Here is a 20,757-nt window from a genome sequence, read left to right on the forward strand (position 1 = left end):
CGGGCAGTATAATCAAAGACCCCTCCCACCCGGCTTACTCACTCTTCCAACTTCTTCCATCGGGCAGGAGATACAAAAATCTGAGAACACGCACAAACAGATTCAAAAACAGCTTCTTTCTGCTGTTGCCAGACTCCTAAATGATCCTCTTGTGGACTGACTTGATTAATACTACACTCCTGTATGCTTCACCCGATGCTGGTGTCTATGTATTTACATTGTATATCTTGTGTTGCCCTGTTATGTATTTTCTTTTTCTTTTCTTTTCTTTTCATGTACTTAATGATCTGTTTAAGCTGCTCGCAGAAAAATACTTTTCGCTTTACCTCGGTACACGTGACAATAAACATATCCAGTTATCTTATACTATTCATGCTCCTGCTAGCTGAGAGTAGTCTCGCATGACTCTGCTTTAGTGTGTGCAGAATTCCGCTATCTGACCTGATTTCCTACCTACACTACCATTCTTGCATTGAAACATCTCTAAAACCACTTAGTCCCACGTGCAAATGGGAACTGACTAACCGCATATTCATTGCTCACCACTTTGCATGCTACAGATGTGTTTACATTGTTTATAAAGTGACAAACCCACCATTCTCCGCTGTCCCTTCTGCTAGGAAAATGTAATACCGTTGGTCCAACAGGTCAAAACGTTCGCTGTATTCAGGGAGATGAATGTTTCTTCTGAAGGAGCACTGAGTCACCCCATCTTCTAAACTCCATGCCATATCATGAATAGGAGCCTGCAATAAGTTACCATTGTTAAACAGCAAATTATTTTCACAATTTCATATCAGCATGAAAGAGAGGAGCCTATGGAGGTCAGAAAATTCAGTGAGAAAAGGATTTAGCCTCTCCTCCCCTTCCTATGAAGTTCACTCGATACAGAACACAGGGCTGATTTTTTAAATCATAGTAAGAAGTCTTACAACACCAGGTTAAAGTCCAACAGGTTTGTTTCGAACACTAGCTTTTGGAGCACTGCTCCTTCCTCAGGTGAATCATCGACCCCTCTTTTTTTATCATAGGCATTTTTATCATAGGCATCGACCCTTACCCCAGCTTCACCCATCTATTAAATTCCTATCTTACGAACACCAACCTCAATGAAAAAGGGAACCAGGCCAAGTGTAAAACAGACTGCCCAAGACAAATGACATCTACACTAACATTCTTTTGTTACACGCTTCTATATCCTTTATCTCTCCCTTCTCAATAGTTATCATTCCAGCTCCTTTTTAAAGATGCCAATTGATCCTGAATCAGTTACCTGCATTGGGAGAGTAATCCACACGTCGACCATCATTGGATCAAAATGTTTTCCCAACCCCAAACCCTACTCAATGCTTATTAATGTAATGTTGTCGCCATCTAGCACCAGGGAGTCCAAGGGTACAGAGCCCGCAGGACCAGGTGTGGGGAAGGGGTGGAGCTCGAAGGTGACTGGGGCGTGGGTGGTCAATTGTTTCTGGGATGGGGATAAGAACATAAGAACTAGGAGCAGGAGTAGGCCATCTGGCCCTTCGAGCCTGCTCCGCCATTCAATGAGATCATGGCTGATCTTTTGTGGACTCGCCTCCGCTTTCCGGCCCGAACACCATAACGCTTTATTCCTTTATTCTTCAAAAAACTATCTATCTTTATCTTGAAAATATTCAATGAAGGAGCCTCAACTGCTTCACTGGGCAAGGAATTCCATAGATTCAGAACCTTTTGGGTGAAAAAGTTCCTCCTAAACTCAGTCCTAAATCTACCTCTCCTTATTTTGAGGCTATGCCCCCTAGTTCTGCTTTCACCCGCCAGTGGAAACAACCTGCCCACATCTATCCTATCTACTCCCTTCACAATTTTATATGTTTCTATAAGATCCCCCCCGCATCCTTCTGAATTCCAACGAGTACAGTCCCAGTCTACTCAACCTCGCCTCGTAATCTAACCCCCTCAACTCTGGGATTAACCTAGTGAATCTCCTCTGCACACCCTCCAGCGCCAGTACGTCCTTTCTCAGGTAAGGAGACCAAAACTGAACACAATACTCCAGGTGTGGCCTCACTAACACCTTATACAGTTGCAGCATAACCTCCCTAGTCTTAAACTCCATCCCTCTAGCAATGAAGGATAAAACTCCATTTGCCTTCTTAACCAACTGTTGCACCTGTAAGGCAACCTTTTGCGACTCATGGACTAGGACACCCAGGTCCCTCTGCACAGCAGCATGTTTTAATATTTTATCATTTCAGTAATAATCCCTTTTGCTGTTATTCTTACCAAAATGGACAACCTCACATTTGTCAACATTGTTTTCCATCTGCTGGACCTTAGCCCATTCATTTAAACTATCCAAATCCCTCTGCAGACTTCCGGTATCCTCTGCACTTTTTGCTTTACCACTCATCTTCGTGTCATCTGCAAACCTGGACACATTGCACTTGGTTCCCAACTCCAAATCATCTATGTAACTTGTGAACAATTATGGGCCCAACACTGCTCCCTGAGGGACACCACTAGCTACTGATTGCCAACCAGAGAATCACCCATTAATCCCCACTCTTTCTTTTCTATTAATTAACCAATCCTGTATCCACATTACTACTTTACCCTTAACATCATGCATCTTTATCTTATGCAGCAACCTTTTGTGTGGTACCTTGTCAAAAGCGTTCTGGAAATCCAGATATATCACATCCATTGGCTCCCCATTGTATACCGCACTGGTAATGTCCTGGAAATTACCACTAAACGCGGATGTTCTTAGAGGGCTGTTTTAGACACAACGCTGGTTTGAACAGTGAGCTGTGAGGAGGCTGTAGAGATGCTTCAGTCTGATTTAGACAAGCTGAGTGAGTGGACAAATGCATGGCAGGTGCATAATAATATGGATAAATGTGAGGTTATCCACTTTGGTAGCAAAAATAGGAAGGCAGATTATTATCTGAATGGTTGCAGATTGAGAGAGGTGAATGTGCAATGAGACCTGGGTGTCCTTGCACACTAGTCACTGAAGGTAAGCATGCAGGTGTATCAGGCAGTAAAGAAGGTAAATGGCTTCATAGCAAGAGAATTTGAGTACAGGCGCAGGGATGTCTGCTGCAATTATACAGGCCTTGGTGAGGTCACAGCTTGAACATTTTGTACTACTTTTGACTCCTTTTCTGAGGAAGAATGTTCTTGCTATCGAAGGAGTGCAGAGAAGCTTTGCCAGAATGATTCCTGGGATGGTGGGACTGACTTTTGAGGAGAGATTGAGTCGGTTAGGATTGTATTCGCTGGAGTTCGGAAGAATGGGGGGGGGGATCTCACAGAAACCTATAAAATTCTAACAGGACTAGACAGGGTAGATTCAGGAAGGATTTTCCCGTGAGGGTGTTCAGAACCACGGGTCACAGTCTGAGGATACGGGATAAACCATTTTGAACTGAGATGAGGAGAAATTTCTTAGAGATTGGTGAGATGTGGAATTCAGTACCACATGAAGTAGTTGAGGCCAAAATATTGTATGCTTTCAAGAAGGAGTTAGATATCGCTCTTGGGACTAAAGGGGCCAAAGCTTATGGGGGAAAGCAGGAACAGGTTACTGAGTTGGATGGTCAGTCATGATCATATTGAAGGGCTGAATGGTCTCCTCCTGCCCCTATTATCTGGGTTTCCTGCCTGTGTTCTTTAAAAGTTCTTGGACAGCTGTTTTAATCTGATGTCTGTGGCATGGGAGCGTGGGTGTGATGAGAGTCAAGGGGGCAGGCCTATTGGGTTGGTCGGATGAGACCCTGAAAGAGAAGGCAACATGGTGCCCAGCCTCGGGGAGAGTGGCAAAATGTCTGGAGTGGCTGTCCAGGAGTCTAAAGGGTTGATTCTGTGATTCTGGAGGCTTTTCAGCAATGAGATCTCGGAATGATGCCGCCTGAGTAAGAAGGGTGCCTATTAGCTTTGCCTGTCCCTGAAGCAGAAAGCAACTGTGCCCTCTAACATTCGTGAGACTCATGTTTGTCAAACTAATTGGCCATCAAGAGTTAACCCTTAACAGTCCCAATCCCAGCACAGACCCGCTCCTGCTCTTCCCCTTTGAGCTCCATGGTCGCTCCTTGGAAGGAGTCAGGATCCTCAGTTCGGGCATCCCACTGCCCATTTTCTGTCACTCAATGCAGTTGTAGGTGATCTTCTCCTGCAGGAACACAAATGGGGATAATGAGCTGGACGCCTGGCAGGTCAGAGGTCAATGACACCTGGCATCTGTGGGCACTGCCTGGACATTCCGACTGGTGCAGTGCAGCGCGAAGACAAGAAGCACTAGCCATGGTTGATAGGAGTAGGTAATTCATCTTTTTTCTGCATTGCACCCCCGTCCTCTTAATCAGGCTGCTGGCACTGACCAGTGCTGCTACCTCTCTCGGGCAGGGTTCGTCACCTTGCCAGAAGGCCACCTGCTAGCCTGGCAGTATATAATAGCTTGCCTCTTCTCCACGGCATCCAGCAAATGGCTGAGGGCCCCCTTCGTAAATCTAGGAGCGAGTAAATCTAGTTCCCTTCCTCCTGGATTGAATGAGAGCAAGTACTGCGGAGCCGCTTAAACTTGAAGTGCTCTGATGCTTTGCATTTTGGGAGACATTGTTCATGGGGGGGGTGGGGGAAAAGACTTTTTCAAAGTGCCTGAAAATTATAATCCAGATTGTGCCGCTGGGGCTGGCAGGAATCGCACTGGTTTTCTCACCAAAAATGACGCTTGTTGTCCGGGATTCTCCGATCCCGCGGCGGGTTGGAGAATTGCCGGGGGAGGGGGCGCGCGAAACCCGCCACGCCGCTCTGACGCCGGGCCGCCCATTCTCCGGTGACCGGAGAATCGGCGGCAATCACGCGGCGCGGTCGCCACCGCACCTGTCGGGGGCCATTGAAAGGCCCCCCCCCCTGTGATTCTCTGCGCTCGACGGGCCGAGTTTTCGCCGAGTTCCGCCAGCGTTGTTTGCGTATAGAACCTAGAAAAATACAGCACAGAACAGGCCCTTCAACCCACGATGTTGTGCTAAACTTTTACCTAGATTAAGAACAAATTAATCTACACCCCATCTTTCTACTGTAATCCATGTACCTATCCAATAGCCGCTTGAAGGTCCCTAATGTTTCCGACTCAGCTACTTCCACAGGCAGTGCATTCCATGCCCCTACTACTCTCTGGGTAAAGAACCTACCTCTGACATCCCTCCTATATCTTCCACCATTCACCTTAAATTTATGTCCCCTTGTAATGGTTCGTTCCACCCGAGGAAAAAGTCTCCGACTGTCTACTCTATCTATTCCCCTGATCATCTTATAAACCTCGATCAAGTCACCCCTCATCCTTCTCCGTTCTAATGAGAGAAGGCCTAGCACCCTCAACCTTTCCTCGTAAGACCTACTCTCCATTCCAGGCAACATCCTGATAAATCTCCTTTGCACCTTTTCCAAAGCTTCCACATCCTTCCTAAAATGAGGCGACCAGAACTGCACACGTATCCTTGATATGTATGCTGATATGAAAATGTGGCCTTACCAAGGTTTTGTACAGCTGCATCATCACCTGACGGCTCTTAAATTCAATCCCTCTGCTAATGAACGCGAACACACCATAGGACTTCTTCACAGCTCTATCCACTTGAGTGGCTACTTTCAAAGATTATGAACATAGACCCCAAGATCTCTCTCCTTCCAAAATGGACAACCTCACACTTTTCAGGGTTAAACTCCACCTGCCACTTATCAGCCCAGCTCTGCATCCTATCTATGTCTCTTTGCAGCCGACGACAGCCCTCCTCATTATCCACAATTCCACCAATCTTCGTACCGTCTGCAAATTTACTGACCCACCCTTCAACTCCCTCATCCAAGTCATTAATGAAAATCACAAACAGCAGAGGACCCAGAACTGATCACTGCGGTACGCCACTGGTAACTGGGCTCCAGGCTGAATATTTGCCATCCACCATCACTCTCTGACTTCTATCGGTTAGCCAGTTCATTATCCAGTTGGCCATATTTCCCCCTATCCCATGCCTCCTTATTTTCTGCATCAGCCTACCATGGGGAACCTGATCAAATGCCTTGCTAAAATCCATGTACACTACATCCACTGCTTTACCTTCATCCCCGTGTTTAGTCACCACCTCAAATAATTCAATAAGACTTGTGAGGCAAGACCTATCCCTCACAACTCCGTGCTGACTATCCCTAATCAAGCAGCGTCTTTCCAGGTGCTCAGAAATCCTATCCCTCAGTACCCTTTCATTACTTTGCCTACCACTGAAGTAAGACTAACTGGCCTGTAATTCCCAGGGTTATCCCTATTCTGTTTTTTGAACAGGGGCACGACATTCGCCACTCTCCAACCACCTGGTACCACCCCTTTTGACAGTGAGGACGAAAAGATCATTGCCAATGGCTCTGCAATTTCATCTCTTGCTTCCCATAGAATCCTTGGATATATCCCGTCAGGCCCGGGGGACTTGTCTATCCTCAAGTTTTTCAAAATGCCCAACACATCTTCCTTCCTAACAAGTATCTCCTCGAGCTTACAAGTGTGTTTCACACTGTCCTCTCCAACAATATGGCCCCTCTCATTTGTAAATACTGAAGAAAAGTACTCATTCAAGACCTCTCCTATCTCTTCGGACTCAATACACAATCTCCCGCTACTGTCCTTGATCGGACATACCCTCGCTCTAGTCATTCTCATATTTCTCACATATGTGTAAAAGGCCTTGGGGTTTTCCTTGATCTTACCCGCCAAAGATTTTTCATGCCCTCTCTTAGCTCTCCTAATCCCTTTCTTCAGTATCTTGCATCCCTCCAGCGCCCTGTCTGAACCTTGTTTCCTCAGCCTTACTTAAGTATCCTTCTTCCTCTTAACAAGACATTCAACCTTTCTTGTCAACCATGGTTCCCTCACTCGACCATCTCTTCCCTGCCTGACAGGGACATACATATCAAGGACACGTAGTATCTGTTCCTTGAACAAGTTCCACATTACAATTGTGTCCTTCCATGACAGCCTATGTTCCCAACTTATGCACTTCAGTTCTTGTCTGACAGCATCGTATTTACCCTTCCCCCAATTGTAAACCTTGCCCTTTTGCACACACCTATCCCTCTCCATTACTAAAGTGAAAGTCACAGGATTGTGGTCACTATCTCCAAAATGCTCCCCCACTAACAAATCTATCACTTGCCCTGATTCATTACCAAGTACCAAATCCAATATGGCCTCCCCTCTGGTCGGACAATCTACAGACTGTGTTAGAAAAGCTTCCTGGACACACTGCACAAACACCACCCCATCCAAACTATTTGATCTAAAGAGTTTCCACTCAATATTTGGGAAGTTGAAGTCACCCATGACTACTACCCTGTGACTTCTGCACCTTTCCAAAATCTGTTTCCCAATCTGTTCCTCCATATCTCTGCTGCTATTGGGGGGCCTATAGGAAACTCCCAACAAGGTGACTGCTCCTTTCCTATTTCTGACTTCAACCCATACTACCTCAGCAGGCAGATCCTCCTCGAACTGCCTTTCTGCAGCTGTTATACTATCTCTAATTAACAATGCAACCCCCCACCTCTTTTACCACCCTTCCTAATCTTATTGAAACATCTATAACCAGGAACCTCCAACAACCATTTCTGCCCTCTTCTATCCAAGTTTCCGTGATGGCCACCACATCGTAGTCCCAAGTACGATCCATGCCTTAAGTTTACCCACCTTATTCCTGATGCTCCTTGCGTTGAAGTATACACACTTCAACCCATCTCCGTGCCTGCAAGTACTCTCCTTTGTCAGTGTTCCCTTCCCCACTGCCTCACTACACACTTTAATGTCCTGAACATCGGCTACCTTAGTTGCTGGTCTACAAATCTGGTTCCCATTCCCCTGCCAAATTAGTTTAAACCCTCCCGAAGAGTACTAGAAAACCTCCCTTCCAGGATATTGGTGCCCCTCTGGTACGGATGCAACCCGTCCTGCTTGTATAGGTCCCACCTTCCCCAGAATGCGCTCCAATTATCCAAATACCTGAAGCCCTCCCTCCTCCACCATTCCTGCAGCCACGTGTTCAACTGCACTCTCTCCCTATTCCTCGCCTCGCTATCACGTGGCACCGGCAACAAACCAGAGGTGACAACTCTGTTTGTCCTGGCTTTTAACTTCCAGCCTAACCAACTAAACTCGTTTATTACATCCACACCCCTTTTCCTACCTACATTGTTGGTACCAATGTGCACCATGACTTCTGGCTGCTCCCACTCCCCCTTAAGGATCCTGAAGACACGATCCGAGACATCCCTGGCTCTGGCACCCGGGAGGCAACATACCTTCTGGGAGTCTTGCTCGCGACCACAGAATCTCCTATCTATTCCCCTAACCATTGAGTCTCCTATCACTATTCCTTTTCTATTCTCCCCCCTTCCCTTCTGAGCCCCAGAGCCAGACTTAGTGCGAGAGACCTGGCCGGTAGGGCCTTCCCCCAGTAGGTCATCCCCCCCCCAACAGCATCCAAAACGGCATTCTTGATTTGAAGGGGAACGGCCACGAGGGATCCCTGCACTGTCTGCCCGTTCGTTTTCTTTCCCCTGACTGTAAGCCGGCTACTCTTGTCCTATACCTTGGGTGTGGTTACCTCCCTGTAACTCTTGTCTATTACCCCCTCTGCCTCCCGGATGATCCGAAGTTCATCCAGCTCCAGCTCCACTTCCCTAACATGGGGCGGAATTCTCCGTTATCGGCGCAAAGTCCGCCGACCAGCGCCAAAAACGGCGCAAATCCCACCTGCATCACGCCGCCCCAAACGCCGCAAAGTCTCCGGCCCGGAATGGGCTAGCAGCGACGTGACGCTATCCGCGCTGGCTCACGTGGTTCACGCCATGCGATGTCATACACGCCGCATGGCGTGACAGCTCATAAGGACGCGCTGCTCCCCCCACCCGACCAGAACACCTGACCGGATGGCCGCCAGCCGCTCAGCCCTGAGGTTCCAATCACGGGATGTGGAGGCGCTCCTGGACGCAGTGGAGCAGAGGAGGGAGGCCCTGTATCCCGGACATGGCCGCAGAGTTGCCCCACGCCACAGCCGGCGTCTGTGGAGGGAGGTGGCAGAGGCCGTCACCGCTGTGGCCCTGACACCATGGACAGGCACCCAGTGCCACAAGAAGGTGAACGACCTCGTCAGAGCAGCCAGGGTGAGCACCCCCCTGCCCGATATCCATATCCCCATATCCCCCCTCCCCATATCCCCCATATCCCCCTCCCCCATATCCCCCATATCCCCTCCCCCATATACCCCCTCCTCCATATCCCCCATATCCCCCCTCCCCATATCCCCCTCCCCATATCCCCCCTCCCCCATATCCCCCATCCCCCATATCCCGCTCCCCCATATCCCCCTTCCCATTTCCCCCATAACCCCCCTCCCCCATATCCCCCATATCCCCCCTCCTCCATATCCACCTTCCCCCATTTCCCCAAGTGAATCCAGCCCTAACCTTAACCTCTGCAATACACGCGCAACCGATGGCGTGCATTCATATACCTGCCTAACACTGTTGCCATTTACCCCTGCCACCCCCCCACAGGAGAAACGTGCACACAACATCAGGGAGTATGTGAGGACTGGAGGAGGCCCAGCTGATGAGAGGCCACTGACCGAACATGAGGAAAGGGCCCTGGAACTGGCTGGCGGACCTGAGGACCGGGAGGTTGCTGATGCAGAGGTCGGGGGCCCACCAGTAAGTGAGCCACCGACAGCCCGTCCCCATATCCCCCCTCCCCTATATCCCACTCCCCCATATCACCTGATCACTGCCTGCGTGTCTAACCATGCATGCTTCATTGTGTATCGCAGGAGCAAACGTCGAGGCACCCATCCCCGCAGATGCAGACCGCCCGCATGATGCCCCTCGGAGACCACGGGAGACGGAGAGACCCGGACCCTCTGGCATGCGACGCCCGCAGGATGCCCCTCGGAGATCACTGGAGACGGAGAGACCCGGACCCTCTGGCATGCGACGCCCACAGGATGCCCCTTGGAGACCACTGGAGATGGAGAGACCTGGAGAAACAGGGAGACGACGCCCCCGTCTCGTGCGGGTGCGACGATGCAGGCGTGTGCCACCCAGCGACGCGAGGGGCAGCCACAGGCCCCCGTCACAGCCGAGCCACGAAACCACTACCCAGGACACCCCTACCCAGGACACCCCTACCCAGGACACCCCTACGCAGGACACCACTACCCAGGACACCACTACCCAGGACACCACTACCCAGGAACTGAAATACAGGACAGTGACACAGATTGGATGGGCGGAGACGAACTGCCACCCCAAAGTGCCATGGACTCAGAGTCGGACGATGCGCACGCCACAACGCCCTCCACCATCGCAGAAACACTCACCTCGGTTGGGCACTTTAGTGATGAGGCGTCTGGTACACTCACTGGTGCGCACAACACAGCCGTTCTGGTACAGCAGGTGGAGGTAGGAGCAGCAGAGGGGCCGGGCGGTCGGAGGGCAGCCAGCCCAAGCGAACATCTGCCGCCCAGATGGATCCCGGGTTCCTGGAGTTACCACACACACCCATAGGTCCGATGCAACCACCGAACCTGAGACGAGCGAAGCGGGTGACGGCCAGCTTGCGGCGGCTGCAGTCACAGGTGGAGGAGTCCACCCGCATCCAGGAGCTGGGAGTGGTGCCGGTCATGCGTGCCACCCAGGCCGACACCGCACGGGTGGCGTCCGCGGTGGAGGCAATGGGTGCGACGGTGTCAGACATGGGGAACGGTTTGCGAGGCCTGGGGCTTTCCGTGCAGGTGGCGTCTGTGGCCCAGGACATGGCTGCCCTCTCACAGGAGGCCATGAGCCAGCGCCAGCGCCAGATGGCAGAGGGGCTCAACTCCGTGGCACAGTCTGCAGGCCATGGCCCAGTCTCAGCAGGCAATGGCCCAATCCCTGCAGGCCATGGCCCAGTCTCAGCAGGCCATGGCCCAGTCTCAGCAGGCCATCGCTGAGGGCATCGGCCCCATTGGCCATGTGCTAGCCGGCGTCGCCCAGACACAGACAGGGATGGCCAACTCCCTGAGCTCCATGGCTGCAAACCTGCAGATCCTTGTCGATACCAGCACGGGCCTCCAGGACTGGCAGCGCCAGATGTCGGGGGCGCGTCGTATGGCCAGTCCGTTCGCATCCCCCACCCATGTAGAGGCCTGGGGGCCATCGGGCACCCCGAGGGAGGAGGAGGTGCTGTGGTCCGTCCCGGGTCCCCCTGTAGGGGAGGTCCCGGTACACCGCGACAGCTCGGACTCCCCCCCCCTTCCGTCCCAGGTGCATCGGGTGGGCAACGGGCAGGACAGGCTGGCAGCTCGCCATCCCAGTCACCCGGGCCGCAGCCTGGCCTATCTAGGCCAGGACGCCCCAGGAAACGGCCGCCAAAGGGATCCCGTGTCAGAGGGCAGGAATCACAGGAGTCCACCTCCAGTTCTGCTGTACCATCTGGGGAACCACGTAGACGTAGTCATAGGGTCCGTAAGGCCAAACAATTAGACACTGAGTAAGTTGGCACGGGTGCAGGGCACAGATGAGTTTTAGGGGCTAGGGCACGTGCATGAACTCCTTTTGTTATTAAAGTCAATGTTCCACCTACAGAAGCTGCCTTTGTGCTCTGTCCAAAGTGTGCGGGGGTGTCATGTACGATGAGCGCAAGTGTGTGTGTGAGGGGTGGTCTTACCTCAGCTCCAGGTGAGTCTGCCCCCTTCCCCCTGAGCCGCCATCAACATCCCCCCTGGGCAGAGGACGGGATTGTGCGCTGCAGTGTCACAGCCGCATGCAGGGATGGTCCGGGTGGATGGTGCTACTGTGGCCATGGGTCAGACATAGTCCAACGATGTGGAGCCAGGAGCTCATCGCAGAGCGGGTTGTCATCATCCTCCATGGCCTGCAATAGACACGCGTCCACCGGCAACTGTGTGAGCCTGGCCGTTGTGTCGCAGGTGGATCGGCAATGGGGGGGTGGTGTGCATGCGGGTGGGGTGGGTGGGGTTGGGGAGGGGGGTGAGGGTGCTGGGTGGGTGGATGGGTGGGGGGTGTGGGTGGGCGGCTGTTGCCATGGTGTGTGCTCTGTGGCCATACTACCTGATTCCCACGCCCATCTAATCAATGAAGCGGGCGGCTATCAGCCTGTCCCATGCCCGCTGGCCCAGCCGGTAACGGTGGACAGCCACCCGCCCGTGTCTACCCCGTCTGCCCTGACCATTGCCCCCATCCCCCTCATATGGGGAGGACTGCGCCTCTTCCTGCTGCTCCTCCACTCTGCCCTCCTCTGCCTGCAGCACATCGCCCCTCTGCTGGGCTATATTGTGCAGGAAGCAGCACACCACAATGATGTGGCCGACCCTATCTGACCGATACTGGAGGGTGCCTCCAGAGAGGTCCAGGCACCTGAAACGCATCTTCAGCACGCCAAAGCACCTCTCTATCACTCCCTTTGTCGCTACATGGGCATCATTGTAGCGGTTCTCCGCCTCATTGCGTGGCCTCCGTATAGGCGTCATCAGCCACGATCGCAATGGGTAGCCCCTGTCGCCCAGCAACCAGCCCCTCAGCCAGGGATGGCGTCCCTCGTACATGCCGGTGATGTATGACCGTGACAACACGTATGAGTCGTGTACACTGCCCGGGTACCGGGCGCAGACGTGCAGGATCATCATGCGGTGGTCGACCACCTGTATGTTCATCGAATAGGTCCCCTTCCTATTGGTGAACACGGCCCTGTTATCTGCAGGTGGCCGCACGGTGACGTGCATCCTATCAACCGCGCCCTGGACCATGGGGAACCCGGCCACGGCAGAGAAGCCCACGGCCCGGGCATCTTGGCTGGCCCGGTCCACAGGGAAGCGGATGTAGCGGTGCGCCATGGCATATAGGGCGTCTGTCACTGCCCGGATGCACCGGTGCACCGATGTCTGCGATATGCCGGACAGGTCCCCACTCGGTGCCTGGAATGACCCCGTTGCATAAAAGTTCAGGGCCACCGTAACCTTGACGTACACGGGGAGAGGGTGTCCCCCGCCAGTGCCACGCGGTGACAGGTGTGCCAGCAGGTGGCAGATGTGTGCCACGGTTTCCCGGCTCATCTGGAGTCTCCTCCTGCATTCCCGGTCCGTGAGATCCTGGTATGACTGCCGGGGCCGGTACACACGGGGCGCCCTCGGGTGCCTCCGTTGCCGTGGGGCCGCGACATCCTCCTCCCCCTCCTCGTCCTGTCGGTCAGGTGTCCCTCCAGCCTGGTCAGCTGCCGCCTGCCCCTCTGCGGCAGCCTGCGCCGCCTCGCTGGCACGCTCCTCCTCCTCCTCCTCATCCAGGGCAACATGGACATTAGCGGCTGCCGCCACGGCGGCCAACATCGCTGGCTGATCGGAAAACATGACGGCCTGGGGGTGGGGGGGGGTGGGGGGAACGACGACATGTCACCTTTGCCCATACCCCCTCCTCCCCCCAGCCAGGTGGCATGGACCGCATGGGTCCGACTTTTGGAGGCTGGCACCTGGCCAGGTGGACCAACTCACTTGCCCCCCCCCCCCAAGTCCCTCCCCGGCACGGACCCCATCCCCCTCCCGGCACTGACCCCGTCCCCCCATCCCCCTCCCTGGCACGGACCCCCCCATCCCCCTCCCCGGCACGGACCCCCCCCCATCCCCCGCCCCGGACACCCCCCACCCCCATCCCCCTCCCTGGCACAGACCCCGTCCCCCCATCCCCCTCCCCGGCACAGACCCACCCCATCCCCTCCCCGGCATGGACCCCCCCCCATCCCCCTCCCCGGCACGGACGCCGTCCCCCCATCCCCCTCCCCGGCACGGACCCCCCCATCCCCCTCCCTGGCACGGACACCCCCCCCCCACCCCCCGCCCCGGCACGGACACCCCCCACCCCCATCCCCCTCCCCGGCACGGACCCCATCCCCACATCCCCCTCCCCGGCACGGACCCCCCCCCCATCACCCTCCCCGGCACGGACCCGTCCCCCCATCCCCCTCCCCGGCACGGACCGCCCCCCCCATCCCCCTCCCCGACACGGACCGCCCCCCCCATCCCCCTCCCCGGCACGGACCCCGTCCCCCCATCCCCCTCCCCGGCACGGACCCCATCCCCCCATCCCCCTCCCCGGCACGGACACCCCCACCAGTCCCCCTCCCCGGCACGGACACCCCCCCATCCCCCTCCCCGGCACGGGCCCCCCCCATCCCCCTCCCTGGCACGGACACCCCCCCCCATCCCCCTCCCCGGCATGGACCCCGTCCCCACATCCCCCTCCCCGGCACAGACACCCCTACCCCCCCCATCCCCCTCCCCGGCAGTCATCCTCCCGTCCCCGGCACTCCCCCGGAGCCCAGCCCACTCTAACCACCCCCCCCCCCCCCGCAGCACACACACAACCCTACACACACCTCTCCCCCACACATGCAGACTGCGGCCACGCCATCGCCCCATATCCGCCTTCCCCCATTTCCCCAAGTGAATCCAGCTCTAACCTTAACCTCTGCAATACACGCGCAACCGATGGCGTGCATTCATATACCTGTCTAACACTGCTGCCTTTTACCCCTGCCACCCCCCCACCCCCCCCCCCCCCCACAGGGCCGTCACCCACCTCCACGCTGGTCGGCGTAAACCTTGAGCACAGGCTGACGCCGATTGAAAGGTGGTTTGATTTACGCCGACGTGACCCGTCATCACGTCGACGGGACTTCGGCCCATCCGGACGGGAGAATATCGGCAGCCCCAAAATCCATTGCTTTGCACCCACCCGTGCCATTCTCCGAGGTGTGCGGCGCGATTGACGCCCCGCCGACTTTTCTTCCTTCGGAGAATTCAGCGGGCGGCGGGGGCGGAATTCACGACGGCCCACGGCGATTCTCCGACCCGGTGGGGGGTCGGAGAATCTCGCCCATGGTCTCTTCTCTATGGTCCTACCCGGCGGGACCTCGCCGTTCTGGCTGCAGGGGCCGTCCTGGTGTGGGTGCGGAGGAGCAGACTCCAGGGGTGGGCCTCCACCGTGGCCAGGCCTGCGATCAGGGGCAACCGATCGGCCGGCGGGCTCATTCCGGGTGGGCCTATGTTCCACCGCGCCGGGCCCCTGTCGGGCTCCGCGATATTTCCCGGGGGCCGGCGCGGAAACGGCCATGGCGCGCTTGCGCGGACACACGCCGGCCGTGGCGCGCATGTGCGGACCCTGCCGGCCGTGGCTGGCTGGCTTTTGGTGCCGGAGCAGCGCCAGCTAGGAAGGGGTGAATGTGTGGGCCTGGAGGCCCGTTGACGCCGGCGTCGCTCGCGCTGGGTTTGCCGCCGGCGTCCACACTTGGCCGGGATTTTGGAGATTCCCAGCTGTTATTTTTTTCAGAAAATTCCATTGTGGTTAACTTGGTCTCAATGTCCAAGAGAAAACACACTATATAATCTCTGCTTATTCCCACCCGCCCACAAATATTGTAAACTTTAAGACATTTCCTTCACTGGGTTTTCTTTTCTCCTGATCCCCTTTGTCCCTCCTAAGTGCTCAGGGGAGAAATATGTTTTTTGCCACTAGGCTGGGACACAGAATAAGCATTCCTGTGAAGGCCCCTTCCAGGACACCAGTGGGATAACGAAAGGCCAAACACCATTTTCAGGCTGCTACTACCAGATGTCACTGTTACAATCTGAAATCAGCACCATCCCTGCCACCCTCCCCGACTCCCCAAAATTGAGGTACTTGGAGCCCTGAAGCCATGAGAGTGATTCTGTCTTCCATGACGCACAGGGAGCTTGACGTCAAGTGTCCTATATGTATGTAGTTTTGGTGTCAACTCACAGAATGGAGCATCTTCCATTTTCAAATTGCTTCGCAAGCAAGGCAAGGGGACTGTGGAGGCGGATCATTTTGTTACAAGGATGAGACGGCCAGAATTACCAATAAACAGTGTACCTACTGGCAAGATCTCGCAACAGAAGCTGCTGGAGAAAGCTGATCTGGAGAATCCACGGCAGCACAGAGCATTGTTAGCTCTGTACAGAGCTCAAGGCCCTCTGGTGGACAGCTGATCAAGAAGAAACTTAACTATTTTTAATTCATTTACGGCATGTGCACTGGCTGGTTAGGCCAGCATTTATTTCCCAACCTTGGTTGCCCTTCAGAACATAGAACATAGAACGATACAGCGCAGTACAGGCCCTTCGGCCCACGATGTTGCACCGAAACAAAAGCCATCTAACCTACACTATGCCATTATCATCCATATGTTTATCCAATAAACTTTTAAATGCCCTCAATGTTGGCGAGTTCACTACTGTTGCAGGTAGGGCATTCCACGGCCTCACCACTCTTTGAGCTACCTCTGACCTCTGTCCTATATCTATCACCCCTCAGTTTAAAGCTATGTCCCCTCGTGCTAGCCATTTCCATCCGCGGGAGAAGACTCTCACTGTCCACCCTATCTAACCCCCTGATCATTTTGTATGCCTCTATTAAGTCTCCTCTTAACCTTCTCTCCAACGAAAACAACCTCAAGTCCATCAGCCTTTCCTCATAAGATTTTCCCTCCATACCAGGCAGGTGGTGGTGAGCTGCCTTCTTGAAGTGCGGCAGTCCCTGAGGTGTAGCTATGCCCACTGTGCAGTTGGTAGGGAGTGCCAGGATTTTGCCCCAGCGACAGTGAAGGAGCGGCGACATATTTCCAAGTCAGGATGGTGAGTGACTTGGAGGGGAACCTCCAGCTGTTAGGGTTCCCAGGTGTCTGCTGTTCCTGTCCTTCTGGTAGTGGTTGTGGGTTAAGGAACCTTGGCGAATTACTGTAGTGCATCTTGTAGATGGTACACACTGGTGCCACTGTTTGGTGGTGGAGGGTTTAAATATTTGTGGAAGGGGTACCAATCAAGCGTGCTGCATTGTCCTGGATGGTGTCGAGCTTCTTGAGTGCTGTTGGAGCTGACCTCATCCAGGAAAGTGGAGAGTATTCCATTATACCTCTGACTTGTGCCTTGTAGAGGGGCTTTTCACAGTAACTTCATTGAAGCCTACTTGTGACAATAAGTGATTATTATTATGTAGATGGTGGACAGGCTTTGGGGGGTCAGGAGCTGAGGTACTCGCCTTAGGATTCCTAACCTTTGACCTGCCCTGGTAGCCACAGTATCAATATGGTTAGTCCAGTTCAGTTTCTTATCAATGGTAGCCCCAGGATGAAGTTTGTGGGGGATTCAACAATGGTAATGCCATTGAATGTCAAGGGCTGTAATGAGGTAGGGAGCTGAATAACCCTGGCGGAACCCAAACTGAGCGTCCGTGAGCAGGTTATTGCTGGGTAAGTGCTGCTTGATTTGGATTTGGATTTGGAATTGTTCATTGTCACATGTACCGAGATACAATGAAAGGTATTGTTCTGCGTACAGTCCCGACAGATCATTCCATACATGAAAAAAAAAAATAGGACAAACATAAATACACAATGTAAATCCATAGAAACAGACATTGAGTGAAGCATACTGGAGTGTAGTACTACTCGGCAGAGAAGATGTGTGAAGAGATCAGATCAGTCCATAAGAAGGTTGTTTAGGAGTCTGGTAACAGCGGGGAAGAAGCTGTTTTTGAGTCTGTTCGTGTGTGATCTCAGACTTTTGTATCCTGCCTGATGGAAGAAGTTGGAAGAGTGAATAAGCCAGTTGGAAGGGGTCTTTGATTGTGCTGCCCGCAGGAGCGCGGGTCTTCAGTACTATTGCCGGAATGTCAGAGCCCATAGCCTTTGCAGTATCCAGTGCCTTCAGTCATTTCTTGATACCATGTGAAGTGAATCGTATTCACAGAGAGAAGCTGAAGACTGACATCTGTGATGCTGGGGACCTTCGGAGGAGACTGAGATGGATTATCATAGATTATCATAGAATTTACAGTGCAGAAGGAGGCCATTCGGCCCATCGAGACTGCACCGGCTCTTGGAAAGAGCACCCTACCCAAGGTCAACACTGCCACCCTATCCCCATAACCCAGCAACCCCACCCAACACTAAGGGCAATTTTGGACACTAAGGGCAATTTATCATGGCCAATCCACCTAACCTGCACATCTTTGGACTGTGGGAGGAAACCGGAGCACCCGGAGGAAACCCACGCACACACGGGCAGGATGTGCAGACTCCGCACAGACAGTGACCCAAGCCGGAATCGAACCTGGGACCCTGGAGCTGTGAAGCAATTGTGCTATCCACAATGCTACTGTGCTGCCCGGATCATCCACTCGTCACTTCTGGCTGAAGATTATTGCGATTATTTCAGCCTTGTCTTTTGCACATATGTGCTGGGGTCCTCCATCATTGAGAATGGGGATATTTGTGGGGCCTCGTCCTCCAGTGAGTTGTTTAATTGTCCACCACCATTACGGCTGGATGTGGCAAGATTGCAGAGCTTAGATCGGATGTGTTTGTTGTGCAATCACTTAGCTCTGTCTATTAGCTGCTGCTTATGCTGTTTGGCACACAAGTAGTCCTGTGTTGTACCTTCACCAGATTGACACCTCATTTTTCAATATGCCTGATGTTGCTCCTGGCATGCTCTCCTGCATTCTTCGTTGAGCCAAGATTGATCCCCTGGCTTGGTGGTAATGGTAGGGTGGGGGATATGCTGGACCATGAGGTTGAAGATTGTTGTTGAATATAGTTCTGCTGCTGCTGATGGCCACAGCATCTCACAGGTGCCCAGTCTTGAGTTGCTAGATCTTTTCGTAGTCTATCCCATTTAGCAGCTTTGTCCTCTCGGACCCAGCCAGTTCAGTCTGTGGTGGTATTACCATAGAATCATAGAACCTACAGTGCAGAAGGTGGCCATTCAGCCCATTGAGTCTGCACTGACCCCCTGAAAGAGCACCCTCAGTGCCACCCTCAGTGCTTCCTCCAAGTGGTGTTCAACATGGAGGAGTACTGATTCATAAGCTGATGGTGGCCACTACGTGGTAATCAGCAGGAGGTTTCCTTGCCCATGTTTAACCTGAAGCCAAGCGACTTCATGGGGTCCAGAGTCGATGTTGAGGACTCCCAGGGCAACTCCCTTCCGACTGTATACCACTGTGCCGCCACCTCTGCTGGATCTGTCCTGCAGGTGAGGCAGGACATACCCAGGAATGGTGATAGTGGTGTCTAGGACACTGTTTGTAAGGTATGGTTCTGTGAGTATGACTATGTCAGGCTGTTGCTTGATCAGTCTGCAAGACAGCTCTCCCAACTTTGGCACAAGCCCCCAGATGTAGATATGTAGAGTGACAGGTTGTGTTGGGGAAACAGAGAGGCTGCAGAAGGATCTGGACAGGTTAGGAGAGTGAGCAAAGAAGTGGCAGATGGAATACAATGTGGAAAAGAGTGAGGTTGTGCAGTTTGGTAGAAGAATGGAGGCATAGACTATTTCTAAATGGGAAAAGGCTTCAGAAATCAGACGCACGAAGGGTCTTAGGAGTTCTAGTTCAGGATTCTCTTAAGGTTAATGATGCTCGATCAATGACTCCAGAAGCGAGATTGGATGACAATTGAAGGCGTTATTGGACAAGATGTTTCCCCCAGCAGCGCAGGTACAGAATGCAGCTGCTAGGGAGACACAGACTCTTATACTCCGCCTTACTGGGCGGAACCAGCAGGCAGGCTTCACCAATGATCTTCCTGTCTCAGGTACCTCCCACACCAATGATCTTACAGCCTCAACCTAGGTACCGTAATACCCCTAAAACCGACTACCACATTCACCCCCTGTTAAAAAAAAGAGTCCGGCGGGGGTGGTGTTCTCGCGTCATACAGTGGTAGAGGTTATGGTGGTAGCTGTCGGTGGTACAGTGTTTTGCCTTATTACATGCCACAACTATTTACAGTATTCGTTTTACATGTACATATCAGAATGAAGCAATTAGTCGGTCGGGGGCCCTGGTCGTCCTCTGCGATCGTCGCAGTTTCGGCGGTGATGCAGGCACTGGCTCGGGCATTCGTGACTCTGGGAGCGTGACTTTAGCTTCTTCGGTAGCTTCATCACCCCTGGGTGGGACCAGCGGTAGAACCGATCCACCTGGGAAGGGGGCAACCGTGGGGTGCGCCAGTGGGAGGGAGGGTGGGGTTGGTGGGGGGATTCAGCGGGCGCCAAGTCCCGTAGGGAGACTGTATCCTGCCGGCCGTTGGGGTATGCCACGTAGGTGTACTGAGGGTTAGCGTGAAGGTGGTAGACCCTCTCTACCAATGGGTCCGACTTGTGCGCCCGCACGTGTTTGCGGAGCAGAATGGGTCCAGGAGCTGCGATCCAGGTTGGGAGCGAGGTCCCGGAGGAGGACTTCCTAGGGAAGACAAGGAGACGTTCATGAGGTGTTTCATTCGTCGTGGTACACAGCAGTAATCGGATGGAGTGGAGTGCATTGAGAAGGACCTTCTGCCAGCGGGAGACTGGGAGATTCCTGGACCATAGGGCCAGTAGGACGATCTTCCAGACCGTTCCGTTCTCCCTCTCTACCCATCCGTTTCCCCGGTGGTTATAACTGGTCGTCCTGCTCGAGGCGGTGCCCTTGCTGAGTAGGAATTGACGCAGTTCGTCGCTCATGAAGGAGGACCCCCTATCGCTGTGTATGTAGGCGGGGAAACCAAACAGGGTAAAGATACTGTGGAGGGCTTTTATGACGGTGGCTGCAGTCATGTCGGGGCAGGGGATGGCGAATGGGAACCGGGAGTACTCATCAATCACGTTCAGGAAGTAC

The 20,757-nt window shown here is 53.6% G+C and overlaps 1 protein-coding gene across 2 annotated transcripts in view; it reads right to left on the reverse strand.

The window, feature by feature from the left end:
- frrs1b (ferric-chelate reductase 1b) overlaps positions 1-20,757 on the reverse strand; it is a 114,838-nt gene that overhangs the window by 43,794 nt on the left and 50,287 nt on the right. For both annotated transcript variants that reach the window (XM_072510595.1, XM_072510594.1), the window contains exon 8: positions 596-746. In XM_072510595.1, coding sequence (XP_072366696.1) covers positions 596-746 — 151 coding nt within the window. The remainder of the gene's footprint in view (positions 1-595; positions 747-20,757) is intronic.

Source organism: Scyliorhinus torazame, chromosome 7, assembly GCF_047496885.1.
Source record: "Scyliorhinus torazame isolate Kashiwa2021f chromosome 7, sScyTor2.1, whole genome shotgun sequence".
Classification (NCBI taxonomy): Eukaryota; Metazoa; Chordata; class Chondrichthyes; order Carcharhiniformes; family Scyliorhinidae; genus Scyliorhinus; species Scyliorhinus torazame.